General features: G+C 44.7%; 1 protein-coding gene across 3 annotated transcripts in view; it reads right to left on the bottom strand.

The window, feature by feature from the left end:
* Positions 1-460: 460 nt before the first annotated feature.
* The window catches only part of LOC119477273 (prospero homeobox protein 1-like), a 33,421-nt gene continuing 16,341 nt past the window's right edge, over positions 461-17,540 (bottom strand). For all 3 annotated transcript variants that reach the window (XM_037751266.1, XM_037751268.1, XM_037751267.1), the window contains one exon: positions 461-5,266. In XM_037751266.1, the coding sequence (XP_037607194.1) occupies positions 5,081-5,266 (186 nt within the window). In that variant the 3' untranslated portion in view covers positions 461-5,080. The remainder of the gene's footprint in view (positions 5,267-17,540) is intronic.

Below are 17,540 nucleotides of genomic sequence, written 5' to 3' on the forward strand. Positions count from 1 at the left end.
GTAGTTTTCTTCAACTTTTATCGAAGCGTTTATTAACTTTATTTATTTTATTAAGTTGATTATTGAGCTTTAATGTTGAAAAGATGATTTCAGTGTGTGTGTGTGTGTACCTGGGTATGGCGACTGTTGCATTTATCCCGATGAGGCGGCATCTGCAGTCATCTGTGGAGAGAACTAGGCTGGCTGGGAGGTTGCTGCTCTGCTGTCAAACTCCTCATTAGTGCATTGAATCAGTCAGAGAGCAGAGCGCCGCTGATTCATTCTAACAGGACACAGTTAACTGTACAGTAGCATACATACATTTTAGTCAGATAGGATCAAAAAGACAGCATATACCAAGATAATTCCGTATATTTATATCACTTAAATCACTTTCTTTCTTTAACACACACATAAAATATTTTTTTTGTGTGCATGTACCTTGCAGAAAGTGATACAAATAAACCACAAACAGCAGACGTTTTCTACTCTTTTTCATTTTTATTTCCATTTTTTATTCATTTTGCACAAGCTTGCATATATACTGCACATACATTCAGTTCATAGAGGGTGAAGGCACGAAAGGCAATTTGACTACTGGTTGTTTTTTGGGCTGGGCCAAAGCAATACAGGGGGAAAAAATCTCAAGAGAAAATACAAAACTGCTTCCAACTAGTTTCAGCTTTCTATGTAGCCCACCCTCGGCCCGGTCCAGGAACAAAACATAACAACCTTTTCTTTTTTTTTTTTCTTTAAAACTGTCCGGTTCCATTTAGCTGCCAAGATCTCCATTTTTATCATTTCTCTCAATTGAATGAGGACGCTAGAATACTAATTATTTTAAATTCAATTTTAGGATAAGGATTTAAATCTTTTTTTTTTTAAATTGGTTCTACTTAATGAAATGCAGTACAGCCTTCCCTGTTTGAAAAACAAAAGAAAACAACATCAAATAAATTAGGATAAATTAAACCAATAAATTACACAAAATCTGCAAGACAAATAGACACCGATAACAGAAAAAAAAAGCAGCCACGTCATGAGTTTTTATCTTACAACCTGCTGAGTGTAACTATTCAGACTGTATTGGAAACATGGCCGCTCCAGTTGGAATTACTGCACTAGAATCGAATAATAATGTCATACAAAAAGCATCAACAAAACACTATTTACATAACATATTGCTAAGTTACACAAAGGCAGTATTTATCACTGTAAGTCCACATCATTTATATTTACAAAAAAAAGAGGAGCAATGTAATAATAATAATAATAATAATAATAAAAAAAGATTTACTACTGAAAGCATCGAGAAACAAAAAACCCTTTCAAACAGGTCAGAAAACAGATCAGAGGAAATTATCGCAACACACACACACGCACACACGCTCACCCACACACACACACACACACACGTTGCCAACGCTTAATGAGAATCATTTACATGTCAGGATGGTACTCCCAGGGGTGGGGGAGGGGCCACAGTGTTGAGAATTGTGTCACTCACTGGTTCACAGGTTCTCATAATCGGTCTTTTCTCTCACACACACAGACACACACTCATATACATCTACACACACACACACATAATGCAAAGCGTACAGAAATTCCACAAAAGTCCAAACTTTTCCCAACTGTTTGAACCCGGTAAAAAAGGGTATAAATCACTTATTTTTCTGTCTGCAGTCTCTTTTTAAAGTGTTACTGTACAACATGTGCCCCCTCCATGACACTAGTCTTCTGATGACAATGAGTTCCTGTCTCTCTCCCCGGGTCAAATCTAGAGCTACGTCGGCGGCAGTCTGCCCTCGTTTTTTGGATGAGTCCTGCCAACGGGCCGCTCTGTGACATCATCATTGCCTGACCGCTAGCCTAATGCATCGTTCTGTCAGCGAAAATTAAAGAAACGGATGCTGGTGCAACTTCAAGGGCGCTGCCGAGGGGAAGCAGACCCCCGTTAAAGGCATGGCAGGGAGAAAGAAAACAACAAAAACCTCTCCTCTGTGTTTTTTAGGAAGAGTGGTTATGAGTCCGGTTTGGAGAGAGCGGGTCTTCTTTTTTTTTTTTAAACCACTCTCACTCTTCTCTAGCACTCTGAGTGATAATAGAAAAACTGTACAGCTATTCTTTGTTTTCATCCTGACAGTATTTACAGTAACAATATTTCATACTCTGAAAATGTATTTTTCTGATCTCGAGAAGACAGCCATTCAAGCACGATACAAAAAAAAAAGGTAAAGAAACCAAAAGGTCACAAAACCTGCAAAAAACCTACAACTATTGCTCCTAATCTACCAACAACTCACTTATTCAGAATACAGATTTAAACAAAGCCGTCACTAAAAATACCCTCAAGATTTCTTTTATGAAACAAATTTTCAGGAACTTCCACTACTGTATATATTTTTTTCCCATAGATTTATCTTTTACAATTCTTAAAAAAAGGCTATATATGTATTTCAATATCCTTAAAATCAAACGACCCCAGGAAAGAAAAACTTGACAAAAATATTTTCAACGCGGTATTAAGGTCTTGCTAATCCTTTTTGCACATAAGTCTTCATTATCCTGAATTAATCTTTTTAGGCGCAGGAACTCTTTAACTTTAGGGCGGGGTTGCAGGAAGAGGAGGGGAGGAGGAGGAGGGTGCGGAGCGATAATAATCTGTGCATCAGATAAAAGTGTCCTTTCCTTTCTCCTTTGTTTGTGGCGCTTTAGAGCCCTTGGCTGGTGCTTTGAGACTCTGAGACATGCGGGGCCGAGCCCATCCTTCAGTGAGAAATGTGTCCGGCTCGCTCTCTCAGGGCTCCCGGATCTTAAGAAGAACAGTGTTCGGGGAGGAGGAGGAGGAGAGGTTGGGGGACATAATGAAGGGAGTAGCTCTCTGTCTTTCTCTGCCTCCTTTTGTCAGCCGCTTTGTCTCGCTTAGACAAGTCAGCAGGTTAAGCAACCTGCCCCTTTTGATCTTTTGTGACACACACATACACAGACACATCGCAAGATAATGTCGCCAAGGTGAGATCAACAGCGAGCTCGCACGCACTCCAGAAAGCATTCAAACTTACCTCATCAAAAAGGGCAGCTTATGCTAAATGCTTCGTAAAATTCTTAAAAGCCTGAGAGGGCGGATAAAATTCATAAAACGCTAGGTATACATGTGCAACTCAAGTGGAAAAAATCTGGGATTAGAATCTCAGGTAAAAGGAATGGCGTTTAACAAACTGGGCACAGTGGCTTCGACAGAATCACACTTTGGGTCTTTTTAAAAAGCTGCCAGTTTGGGACGGAGGGACAGAGCGGAGGGTTTCAGGTGCGTGTTGCTCCTCGCTCTGTGCCTTTGTCCCCGCTCTTTGTAGTGCTGAGAGCTTCTCCGTCTACCCCTGGGGTGAGTGCTCACCTCCGACCTCGTATTGTTGCATTGAGAGAGGAGCTAGATCACTCAAAGGCAGGTGAGCACGGAGGGAAGGAGCAGTGCGTGTGTTGTTTGTGGGGGAAGTTCCACTTGAAGCAGAATTAATGATTTCAGCTTATATCCACCTCTCTCTTTGCCCTCCTTTAATTATCTCTGTGATGCTTCCATTCGTATTGTTTCAGCGACACTGTACTCTAGATTGCCACAGTATTCTGATAGATTCAAGTATCTTCTGCTATTGAAATAACTTCATAATGTCATTTACACCTTGTGTAGGCTAATCACAATAAAAGGCTGACTTCATCTCACACACGAGCTATTTAGTGACTATAAAAAGACGAAAAACTATGCAGTTATTAGTGTGTATGTTCACCAATCTGGAGCAGGTAATTAGACGAATACGATTTATTTGATAGCTGGACAAAATGGCTCTTTTTTAGTGGGAGCAGTTTAGTTATCAAAGCTGGAACGGCTATGGAAATTTAGCCATTTAAAAAACAGCAGGTCACGCACCAAAAAGGCCACACTTCTTCTGCATAATTTTATACTTCTGCACCGTTTACTTCATGTGTTTCTGCAGCCTTACTCCACACTGGTCCTCTGCAGGATAGGCTAGTCACTACAGGCGTATTGGAGATGGTCCTCCATTCAAACCCTAAATCAAAAAACTTTCCAGGCAAGTTGCCCCAGACCATAAAAAAAAACTAAATAAACAAAACCAAAGTCCACTTCAGAGCTGGACAAACAAAAACAAGAGTAAGGAGAAGGAAATGGGGGGCAAAGTATTTCAGAATCTAAACTCTTGGAATAATATTAATAGCAATAATTTATTTTTTTTCTGCAACGGCATCAAGGGACAAACAAATCTCGAAGTGCCAATCTTCAGCAAGCAGTGATGACAAATAATAATAATCATAAACAACAACAATAATAATCAAAATAATAATGTACACCCAATAAACACAATGCCCTACTTGCAGGGAAAACACACTTCAAAACATGGTAGAGCTCAGTAGCTATTTGAAACCAGTCCAAGTCCCACAGACTAGTACAGACCAGTAGCACGAGTCCAGTCTTAGTCCAGTCAATAACCTCACTAGGCCTTGTTTTTGTGTGTGTGTGACTGTCCTGCTCGGGGACATCTTCAGTAGCACAGTCTATTGGGCACCCACTTTTTCGGGGACAGTTCATTTGGACACCCACTGGATTGGAGGGACACCCCTGGGTGCCGAGTCTTTAGGGGGAACCCAGCCTATGTTCTTAGTAGTGTAACTCCTTCCACACACTGAGGACTTTGTTAGTGTTGATCATAAAACAAGCCAAACGGATGAGGGTTCACGCGGTCCAAAAAAACACCCAATAAGATTAGAGTCTCTTCAGTTCATACAAAAACAAAACAAATAATAACCATTCTATGATAATTATCATATAAGAACAACAACACAATAGCTAGGTCGTTTAGGAACCGCCACAAGAGGCTTCAGATTGGGAATGCTACTTCATAACTTTTCATACATTCAAAAATAAAAAAAACAGGAAATCAAAAGAAAAGTTGGGGGAAAGGAAAAAAAAAAAAAACAATAAAAGAGAATATTTTGAAATTCTATGAAATCAGAGAAAATAAAAAAAAGCGCAAAGCGTCGAGCGAGGAGGAGGAGGAAGAGGAGGAGGAGGAGGAGGAGGAGAAATTTACTCGTGTAGAAGCTCTTGGAGACAGTTAGGGGACTTGAAGACATCGGGAACCTCGCTGTCCAGTTTGCAGATGACCTTATAGATGGCCTTCTTCCAGGACGGGTCCACGTCTTTGCCGGCCACGATGGCGTTGAAGAACTCCCTCAGCGTGATCTCTGCAACCTCAATGAAGCGTTCAGGGACCTGTACGGACACAAGAAGGAAAGAAACGTTAATTCACCTGTGAAAGTATATTCTACATAAGCTCAAAAAGTTCAGGTTTCTATAATGCGTGGCTTTCGCTTCCACTCGCCCTTAGCGACGCACACAGGATTACCAAAAACAACTCCTTCCCTTTCACATCTCTATCATTTACAGCAGTGTTTTCTTGCATTATGCTCAACAACACTGTTATCTCCTCACTTTGTAGAATATGTTCACATTTTCACAGTGGATGTAAAACCATAAATCTCCCGTCTCTTTGAGTATCTACTTCCTTAAAAACCAATTGAGGCGTCAGCCTGAGAAAAGTCTTGTGAATTCTCAGGTTTCTCACACCTCCCACTTCCCTCTTCCGCAACACGGTGAGCGTGACATCTTTATGAGTCCCACTGTAAATCTGTGACCAAACAAGAGAGCGGGACTGAGTGAAGAGCGGCGGAGAGGTGCTGGCGAAAGAGGAAGTACTAAATGCTTTGGGAACGGGGAGACACGCCGCCTCTTTAGTGTCCCTGACAGCAGCGCTCACCGACACCATGGAGATGATTAGTCTGGCAAAGATCTGTGACACCTTCCCCCAAGCCAACACTCTGTCACACACACACACACACACACACACACACACACACACACACACAGTCATGCAGGCGTGAGCACACACACCAGCGCACACACCTCCTTGTGCCAAGGAGATGACACATCCTGTACTGTTACAGAGCTCCACATAATGCTCGCTACACACACACACACTAGCTACCCGGGTGTGTTTGGCTGAGTCTCTTTCCTCGACTCAAAGCTCCAGGGCGACGCAGCCTTCAGGGGTCACCTGCTTGGATAATGCTGACTGTCTCCCTGCCCGCCTCCCTTGATGCTCGCACACAAACACACACTGTCACACACACACACACACATATACAGCAGCAGCAGCTTGCCCAAATGCCTGACAGTGCGCACTCCGCTCTACTCCTCTCCTCCAGTGTCCTGCAGATACTCATCAGGAGTGTCAGGACACAGCAAGGTTAGTGGCCACTGGAACACACACACACACAGACACGGACATGTACACACAGGCATGCCTCTTCTCTCTCACACACACACACACACACACACACACACACTTATAGACGCATGGGACAGCCACCCGCCCCCCCTCGGGGTGATGAATGGTGGCTAAGATGCCCGTGTGTCTGGTGTGTGTGCATATCTCTGTCCAGCGCTCGAGTGAAAAGGTGAGTCGTGAATAAGGAGCTTGTATGCTCTGTGTGTGTGTGCGTGTGTGTGTGTGTGTGTGTGTGTGTGTGTGTTTGACTGAGAGAGAAAACACACACACGCTAACCCAATTCCCCAAATATTGAATTCCCCTCTGGTAGGACAGGAGTGGATATAATTCATTGTTTGGGCTGCTGTCGTCTCTGAAATACTGGCACAATGACCCCGGTGCGAGGGCAACTATTGTAAGTGCCTGCGCGGGCATGCGCAACCTTTTCCCAAAAGACCTCGCTAACGGGCCGGGTGCAGCGCGAGCGCCCTATAGCCATTAGACGCAGGGAGTGCCGCATTACTAAGAATATTCCTGCATGGAATTTCTCCTGACGTTTTGACTATAAAAGGACAGCAAAACGCTGACTAGAAGGAGAAAGCAATGTCAAGGAGAAAAGGGTATTGGTATTTCAGATCCTCTTGACTGAGAGAGCGAGGGAGAGTGAGAATGGGAGGGAGGGAGAGAGCGATGGCGAGAGGAAGGAGGGGCTGAGAAGAGTCTAAGGAGAGAGAGCGGAGCGACAGAACAGAGGGAGTTATTCCTGTCCCACAAGCCTTTGTTTTGTGAGGACGTGTGAGTTGTGTATGTGAGCAGGCTGACCAGCAGTGAGCCTTAACTGTTTGCAACCCCTCCCTTGTCCCACTCTATCCCCCCCCCCTAACTCCCCTTCTCCTCCTCATCTCTCTCTCTCTCTCTCTCTAGGGTCAGCTGTTGGGCCTTTGTTCCAGAGGCATTGTGGGGGATTATCCAGTGTGGCCGTTCATTCGCTCGGCTGTCCGGTAAATGGGGCCAATCGCGTGGCTCACAATCCTTCATACATATTTCATAGGGCTTTTTAACAACTTCTCAGCAGAGCCCAAAATTAAAGGACAGATGTACAAAGAGGGGAAGAGAGAGGGAGGGAGGAAGGGAGGGGGGGAAAAAAGAGTATAGAGCGAGGGATGGAGGGTCGTGTGTGTGAATGACGCCTGGAAAAGGCAAACAAGGTGACTGAGAGTTCATCTACACTATGCCGGCTAAATTTGACAACACACCTTTTTTCTCTTTGGGTTTCTGTCCACACTGCGGCAGCGTTTTTTTCTCACCTGAAAACTTTTCGAAAACTGTCCCCAGAAGTGGACACGTGAAAAATCTTTGCGTTTTCATGTGGAAAAAGAGGCTTTTGGAAAATAATGTCAGCCTGCTCAGCGACTGACAGATAACTGTCTGTCACCTCGAACTTTCTCTGCGATCACAATCACACGGTGGTGTCGTCATTAATCTGCATTTATGTTTTTTTGTTTTGCCAGGCGACTTCACAATCATGACATAACAGGGAAACACGGTTTGCCTCGTCAACAGGGAGCATTTATAGTCTTGTGATCACTATTTTACGGTTTCTCAGGTAACAGAAAGGAAGAAAGAGGATCATTAGAATAACTAAATCACGTTTGCATGTAATTAAATACAGTATAAGTGACGATGGGAAGCAACTGAGACTCAGCAGAATAAAACGTCTGTCTGTTCCACTCTCTAGCAGATGTCGGCTGTGTTGCACAGTTTTATAGTTTGCCTGACAAAAGAGGGAGAGGGAGAAGAATTAACCATTTTCAACCTGAAAACCCCACCAGAGTGGACACACATCCAGCATTTTAAAATCTAGCCGACTTAGTGTGGATGAGTCTGAATGAAAGAGGTCGAGCATGACTGCCGTTGACCTCTTCATGTGTCACAAACAGACTCTCTGTTGATAAAGTCGTCTGAAAAAATAAGTGGTTTCGTTCTGAGAGAAGGTGTGAGGAAGACGAGGGAGAGGATGGAAGTGTGTGTGTGTGTGTGGCAGGGGGTCCAAAAAAAAACAAAAGCTTTCATGAAAAGGGATATTATTGTGGCTTTGCCCCTGTGTAACACAATATGAAAAGAGGAAGAGGAGGAGGAGCGGGAGGAGGGGAAAAGAGAGAATATAATCAGCAATACTACACACACGTCGCCCTAACCTTCGCATCGTGCTGTGTGTTGGGTAAATACCAATCAAGGAGGAAGGATGAAAGAAAGAGAGAGAAATAAAGAAAGAAAAGAGGGACGTCTCAACAAGAGGCAGCGATGAGGCAGTTAATCACTCTCATTCACCGACTCCCCCACAACTCTCTCCCCCATTCTCTCCATCTCCCTCTCCCGTGACAGGTTGCTTTGAGACAGAAGGATAAGCTCTTTTTCAGAGAGAGGGAATCGGATTTCCTGCTTTTTGATGAGATAATAAAATATGACGGAGGACAATAGGAGCCTGTGGACGGCTTGCTGGGAGCTATTCACTCCGGCAGCGGCCCCTGTCTTAAGACTGCTTAGACAAACGTTTAAAAAAGGTAGCCAGAGGCCCAAGCCCTCGAATAAAGGCTACTGTTACACACACACACACTGTGTGCGTGCAAGTGCATGTGTTTCGGTAAAGCCTGAGAAATCTCTTCTCTCTCGGTGACTCAGGGTTGAGCTGTTTGTTTGGCCAACGTGTTTCTCCCCTTTGCTTTTGGGAACTGTCAGGAGATGTATTGCACCTTCTATTTGCACAGCGTTGGCCAAACAAGACGAGACCCTGGAAGATAAGGCTGTATGTGTGGAAGAGAGTGTGTGCGCTGGTGAGCTGTAGCCTTGAAGGATGAAATGCAGGGACACAACATAAGCCCCCGCTGCCAGCCAGGTTAATTCCTAACCCCAACTCAGCATGGGAATACCAACACTTCCCATGCTTTTCAGTCACTGTATTTGTGTACGTGACGGGGAATTTATAGATTTTGTAATACACTAAACACTAGGGGTGTAAGAAAATATCGATACAGGAGTATCGCGATATCATGTGTTGTGATACTGTATCGATTCTCCAAAATACTGTTTTGATTTTTAATTAACTTCGCCATCGTGCCCGGATGCTATTTGATCTTCTGGAGGTTGTAGCGGGCTCAGTTTTAAAGCTAAAGTGAAGTTACTGGCATCATATGAAACTAGAGGACCTAAAGAATCCATGTTATACTAGCTTGTCGAGAAGGAGGCTAAATAACGCTGGATGGTGTATTTCTGGTGTGTCTTTATACTATGACAGTTATCCTAGAATTTGATTTTAAAAAATCACGATATATCGCCTTGCTTACAGTATTGCAATATATTGAATCATTACCCCTGTATCATGATACGTATCGCATCGTATCATAGATGGGGTCCTCTGGCACTGATGTATAATATGTTTCCATCTTACGAATATTCTCACTTCTGCTGAATGGCAAAACAAACGTTTAAAAACAAGAGTTGAACCTGAAGTTGAGGTGGCCAGGGACGTTTCAGTGAGTCAAGCCAGAGCTTCCTGGACCTCGAACACACTCTCACACACACAGGCCCCTGTGCCTCACGTATCTGCTCTGATCAATAATCTACAAAGGCCTTGATAAGCCCTTGGTCCACACTGTCACTTTAGGCAAACACAACCCATGTCCCCTTTCTTCCTACTCCCCTCGCTGCTCGTCCCCCAACCCCCTCTCTCCCGCTGATAGGACTGTGCCATGGCTGAAGAGTCCAGAAAACAGGCAGTGGATCATTTAATTTTAAGTGTGCTCAATTTTCTTCAATTTCTCAACCTTTCCACTTTTCCTAAATTCCTCCTAAATCCCAAAATCTCTCATACCATGAAGTGTGCCGTTTTTCTCCGTGTTTACTGCGACTACTGGGACGGGAAACGGGCCTCAAAGCTGAGCAAACACCAGCCACCCTCACTCCACTGATAGCCTTGAGAACATGGAGCCTTGAGGGGCTGTTGTGTATACATGTGTGTGTGTCTTGCTGTCTGGTTCGGTGTGTGTGCGTATGTGAGCTCGAGCACTAGCGTCACATGGGCTCTTCTCAAGGTGCACCTCCGCCGGGGAGTCAAGGACGGGACAGGGTCAAAGACGCTGATGAAGTCGTTCTCCTATCCCATCTTCCTCGCTCCTCCCTCCGTCTTTACTTGCCTCAACCCCCCACCCTCACACACACACACACAGGCTCTAAATTCATATCATAACAGGGCCTCTTTTGACATGTCTACCCTTCCCACTCTTTACCTTGCTTTATAGAAATTGGGGGTTGTGGCGAGGGAGCTTTATATCAAACCAACAGACAGAAAAATAATCTGTACCCAGCAGGGGAAGCTAGAAATCACAGTTCAAGCCCTCGTTTAAAGACTTAAAAATTCATCGTTTGAGCTTCTATGGCGGACACAGGCTGGGAGAAAGCAATCTAAACGAAGGGGGGGTCACAGAGCGCTGTAACGGGGCCTCCGGAGGTCAGGAAGTCAACCCGGCTCCGAGAGCGCGAGAGAGCAGGAGGCAGAAGGGAAAGAAAGGAGCAAGGGAGTCTGGAAGATAGGAACAGGACATCTGGAGAGGAGGAGAACAGAGGGAGGGAGGGAGGGAGGGAGAGGAAGAATAGAAGGGTAGGAGGAAGGAGGGTGTGGGTGGGCGGGCCAAACAATAAAGGATGGAGAGCAAGGAGCTGCGGCGAAGGTGGGAGGATGGATGGATGGAAGGAGAGAGGAAGGAAGGGCAAGTGAGAGATGGCAGGAGAAGAAAGAGAAATAATAAACTGCAGATTGGATTGAAGGAGGGAGAGTTTGGCATCGGCGAGGGAAATGGGAAGTGTGTGTTTGAATGGGGGGGGGGTTGCTTTGACACATCTGCAGCTCTGATGCACGCCCTGGTCATTTTGGCATGAGTCCCTTTGCCACGCTTCATTAGTCTCACACACACACACACACACACACACACACACACACACACACACACGGAGGGAGACCAAAATGGTCCAGAAATAATGACATAATCAGCAGCTGTGCCACAGAGCAGGCTGCCCCTCACAAGGTGACCAGGGACAGAAGGAGGGAGGAGAGGGGAGAAGAAGGGAGGAGGAGGAGGAGGAGGAGGAGGAGGAGGAGGGTGGAAAAGCAGGGAGGAGGGAGAATCAAGTGTTGGACGAGCGCAGTGAGAGGATGTTTGTGTGAGCAGGTGAGAAAAGGAGAGAGGGGATCATGTAGTTCTTTATGTTTAAGTGATTCCTTGCTCCCCCCCGGTGCCCCAGGCTCTACACACACAGCTCTGGTCATTTAATCAGTGCACAGAATAAAGTGGCTTATTCTCACATACACACATATGCGCACACACACGCGGTGAAGAAAAGGCCTGTCAGGCTACGTCAAACGGGGGCCCTCAATAGCCCCCGGCTATTCACTGAGAAGCAGATGATCCCGCTCGCCATTCTTTTCTTTCCCTAACTCTTCGCACTAAGAGAGCTAAAAAGCCAAGACAAGTCGCAAATTATGCTCACGGCACGGCGAAGGCCCAGGGTAATATCTGAAGAGAAGGAACGACTAGGGTACAGTGAACTCACTAGTGGTGTTAGTGTCTATTTAAAAACACATTTTCTCACTAAGTTCTTGTCAACTTCTTTCTACCAGAGTATCAAGGACACTTCTGGAGAGACATGTTGCTGTAGTTTTTTTTTTAAATGATGTGAGCACCACGAATGGGAACACCATTCACCTCCATTGTATTGGGCAGCAGACATCTGAGATGGATATCCCCAAACCTGGGTAAATAAAACTGAAACTATCTGTGCGAGTTTTAATGAAAACATATTCTTTTTTTCAAGCCCATTAGCTAGGGATGCACTGATCCGACTTTTTCAGTCCCGATACTCGATACTGAGTACCGATCTGATACCAGTGTTTAATTAATAAGCTGTATGCTTCACTGTGTGGAAGTCACTGGGATCATTCTTTTATGTGTAAGCAAACATCGGGCTTGATTTAAACATTGCTTTCCTAACTTTGTAAAACAAAATGTGACAAATAAATAAATAGATATAAATTTAGTGAATTGTTATTTATTATTAAAATAATAAATCGTACACCAGAAACTTGGTAAAAAAATCTTAAAAAATTAACAGGAATTACAATTCAAGTGGAAACCTCGTTAATTCAGCAAAAAATTAGTCAAAACTTAAACAGGAATTAAAATTCCAGTATATAATGTATAAAGTATATAAACATATCATTTAATTGAATAGATCAGCTCCATTGTTACCGATACCTGATCCAGCTATATGAATCAGTATCGGCGCGATATTCGATCCAGTATATCGGTATCGGTGCATACCTACTATTAGCATCACAAAGTTATTACTCCTAACAGTCACAGTCTCATGACTTCAGTAAAATAACAACACAACAAGTTTGAATGAGAATCTGATATGTACGTATCACATTATCTTGTTGAACTCTACGTCTCTGATTGCATCTATCACTATCTATCAAATCTGTGATTCGGCTCCCGTTGAAAATGATAACGTAAGACGCCGCCTCTGCTCAGGTCATCATGACTGTCTTAATCATGCCATCTCTGGATAAACAGAGGTGTTTGCTGGCTCTGGTGGGAAAAGCAGGTTGTGTACACGTGTTGGTATACAAGGACAGCATGTACTCTACTTATTATGTGTTGCTGAATATGGCAGCTGTAATGTGCACGCATAGGTGTATACTTATACAACCTTTTCTCAATGAGAGCAATAGAGATTAGGGGAGCGACAGTAGACGCTAGATAAGAGGGGGAGAAAGCAGGTTAGGGGAGGTGTGTGTGTGTGTGTGTGTGTAGTTGACATAAACCCACTGGCAAATTGTATTGGTTGTATTTTTGGCAGCTCTGAACTTAAATCTATACTACCAGCTTTTCATCTCTCTCCCTCTATCTTCTACCTCTTCTCGTCTTCAATCGCCCTTCAAAGAGGACCCTAGAGCCTTTTACTGAGAACACCACACCTGTGAGCAAGTGTGTGTGTGTGCTTTTAGGTACGTATGTATGTATGTTTATACATGTTTGTATCCGTGTCTTTGCCTCTGCATCCAGTGCAACGGCCGTGACCTTTTCACCTCTAATTCCCTGAGGTCGAAGCCCGGTCATAGACGCACCCCACGCACACAAACACACCATGCGCTACGTTGGTGAGAAAACCCAAAAAACACAACAGGAATGAAGGAGTGCAAGACAGGGAGGGGAAAAGCAGGAGGAGGAGGAGGAGAAAATAGACATTAGCCTCTCTGGGTGGAGAACAAATGGAGCCCCGAGAGGGACGTGAAGAGGAGGAACGAGGGAGTGAGGGGGGAAGGAGAGGTGAAGCACACAATGCTATGGGGCACGGCGGTTGGACAGACAGCATCTGCTCTCATCTCTCTGTGGCTCTGGTAATGGATGGAGAGTTGGGGAGACACCGGGAGAGCGGGAAGGAGGGACAGCGGAGAGGAAAAGATGGGGGGAAAAAAAGCGGATAGTAGAGGGAAAAGGCAGAGAGAGGAATAGAGCTAGAGTTAAACTTAAAGTTTCCTTTCATAATTTTGTCACTTTGGATGATAAACCACTGTGTGTGTGTGGAAGGGCGTTATCAATTCAAATAGAGGGATGACAGACGGATGGACACACAAAAGAGGAAGAGGGACAAAAGGAGTGAGACATCTTTCCAATAGGAGAAAGAGCAGCTGATAAGGGAGGACACATGATACCTGAGCGTGTGTGTGTGTGTTCGCTGTTACCTCCCTCTACATAGAGATCATAGGGACTTCCTCTTTTAAATGCCGAGGTGTGTGTATGTATGCGTGTCCTCTGTGGGAGGAGTGGTCACTGACAGAGGAAACTTGGCCTAGTCTGTCCTATGGAAATCTGAGAGTTTCCCAGAGCCATCATAAAACTGCCTCTCTATCAGACCCCACCCCTCTCTCTCTCTCTCTCTCTAACCCATTACCAGGTCACACACATTCCTGTCTTATGAAAGATGATGTGTGTTGTCATTGGGGGTTCAAAGACAGACAGAGGGGGGGCTGCGGAGAGTAAAAAGAAAAGGACACTAAGCGAGAATTTTCACTTGAGTCCTCACATGAAAGCGCTGCTCGCTCAAAGTCAAGGCTTTGGGAGGCCGGGTGTGTTTCGGGAAGACTTTGATGGCGATGGACAGAGCGAATGAGAAGCGGAGAAGAAAGAGGAGAAGAGAGGGGATCAGGAGGGGGGCTGAGAAAAGAGGAAAGTAGAGCCGGGGTCTAGGTAATTAACGGCAAGCTCTTTAATTACCGCTGGTGTTCATTGTGCCAGAAGGAATGTGACAATTATGCCATTAAAACTTCCTAATGGGGGGAAAAAGCGAGGGAGAGGAGGAGGAGGAGGAGGAGGAGGAGGTGGAGGAGGGGGGGGATAACGGAAGACATGCAAAAGAGGATGAAAGAATGAAAGGAGAGAGGCAACAGAAGGAAGAGAGAACGACGAGAGGGAGCGAGGGAGGAGGGATATGAAAGGAAAAGGGGAAACAATCGCGACAAAAGAGGAGCTGGGAGGGAGATGGGGAGCGTATTAGGCCAGCACAGTGACAGAGCAGATTAGCATCAAACAAGAAAGGCCACAGACGTGTGTGTGTGTGTGTGTGTGTGTGTCTATGTGTGTGTGATCACTGAAACAGAGGACATATTCATTCCAAAGACGCCACCAAGGTGGATAGGAACTTTGATGATGCAGAATCTGGCAACGGGAAAACTCAGTGTGTGTGTGTGTGTGTGTGTGTGTGTGTGTGCTGAATCTGCGTAGGCTCCTGTTTCAAGTGGTGGTGCAGGCAGGTAGGGGAGGAAGAGGTGGAGGAGGAGGAGGAGGTGGTGGAGGTGGTGGAGGAGAAAGGGGAGAGATCCACAGAAAAGGGCCTTGGGGGCATCCTGATACACATCCAGTACATTTCCATCTCCACATTACCTCTATGACTCACGCACACACACACACACGTATAAGACGGAAACACATAACAAATGTGTCCGCGCACATATGTAACACACACACACAAACACACCATTCCCACACCAAACATCAAAAAACACACACAACCCACGCACCCGCACTCACAAACACACTCACACACATAACACCCCCACACACACCGAGCAGCCACACACAAACACTTACACGCAGAGTCTTCGTGCTCACCAAGGCGGTTGGTTTGTCAGGGGGGTTAGAATTTGCATGGCTGGGCAAATTTTCCTTGTGCTAAACTCTAATCAGCTCCTGTATCTCTCTCAGACACCTGCCCAGCAAAAAAAAAAACCTTAATATGCAAAACGCCTTCCCTCCCTCCTCCACTGCTGCAGCGCCTCCTCGGCCAACAGAAGACTTATTCACCTGGCCTCCCTCACTCTTTTCCTCTCTGTCTGTCTTCTTGCAAATTTTCACATTTATGTATGCAAATAGGCTGTTCCCCTTAAGCCTGTTTCAACAGCAGCTTCCTGGTGCCGGGAGAAGAATGAGAGTTTTGTCTGAGATGTGACGGGGTAGGTTATGCTTCAGAAAGAAAAAAGGGGTTAGTCCGGGGGGGGGGGGAAAGGTGGCATGTTACCAGTGTTTGGGCAGGTATTAAGTCTTCCTAGGAAGTTGTTCTGTCAGTGTTTTTTCTCAGAAAGGTTATGTGAGTCACACAAACCTGTCTAAAATCTCTGTTTCATTTCTTTAAAGTGTCAGTCAAAGATATATACTTGTGTCAACCAGTTACATTTGCTCTGCCTCATGTAGTTAGATTTATAATACTGACTTTTTAAAAGGCCCAGTGTGCAACATTTAGGGGGATCTATTGGCAGAAATGGAAAATAATGTTAATAAGTATGTTTTCTTTAGTGTATAATCACTTGAAAATAAGAACTGTTTTGTTTGTGACCTTAGAATGAGCCGTTTATATCTACATAGAGAGCAGGTCTCCTCTCCACAGAGCTCGCCATGTTGCACTGCCATGCTTCCACAGTAGCCCAGAACGAAAAAAACAAACACTGTGAACCTTTCCTGCTTGGGACGGAGTCGATAACGTTACTTGCTCCCGTCGCCGCCTCTCTCTTTCTCTTGCTTCACCACTCACTTCCCACAAACACACACACTCTACGCACTGGCTCTGCTCCAAATGGCTCTAGAGAGGGCCATTCACGTTTTCGCGTCGGCCACAGTAGCTTTCCAATACGCTTGGCACACGGGAGAGGCTTCAGTTGGTTGCAATCTCCTCACCTCCCTGCTAGATACCACCAGATCCTACACACTGGACCTTTAAGGCACAAACAAAGTAAAACCTACACTGAATGAAAGTCCAAAAATGTGTTTTGCTTATTGATTCTTCTCTTCAGTGTTTGACTGTGCAGAATGATGTTTGACACTAGAAGTCTGCTGAAGGGGGAAGGTTTCTTCATGCTCACTGTAAATCTGAGTTTAACACATGTACAATACGTACAAGCTTGATTTGGTGACATAACAACTAGTCTGGAAGCCATGTGGTCCAAAATGTGTGACACTGATGGGCTTTTCAGTGAAGCGAGAAACATGTTGTCTCCAACAATGAACAATATTTGCATGTTCTGGATAATTGATGAGGGAGAGGGAATAAATCTATTTTTATAAATGCTAATTGAAATTTCTTTTTTGGAAAAAAGTATATATATATATACAGCATGTCTTAGAACAGTGGTTCCCAAACTTTTTCACATCAAGCACTCCTAAACTTACACGAATTAGACCACAAACCCCATTTGATAAGATTTTATCCCAGGGTCCCCCATCTGATAGGATTTTTGCTTTTAGATGTTTTATTACACAAAGTGCATGAAACCCATGACCAAAATAGTCATACATTATGTCATTGTGTTACTTATGGATGGAATTATTGTTAAAATAAATGACTCCCCTTTTTGCTGGGGCCCTCCTCAAGGACCCCGCTTTGAAAACCGCTGTCTTAGAACACATCTTCTGTTCTGTGAAAGGGCAAAATCACAGACATATATCTATAAGAATCAAGTTTGTGAAGCGGTGTGTTTTTGGGGATATTATTTACTTCCATTTCCTGTTGTGGGTGTCAGGTGATTTACCATAAGCGGAGCATAATTTGATATGACAAGGAAAAATGTGCCCTGATTCCAGGATCAGGAAATGAAACCTAAATGATTCGAAC

Source organism: Sebastes umbrosus, chromosome 18 (genome assembly GCF_015220745.1).
Source record: "Sebastes umbrosus isolate fSebUmb1 chromosome 18, fSebUmb1.pri, whole genome shotgun sequence".
Lineage (NCBI taxonomy): Eukaryota > Metazoa > Chordata > Actinopteri > Perciformes > Sebastidae > Sebastes > Sebastes umbrosus.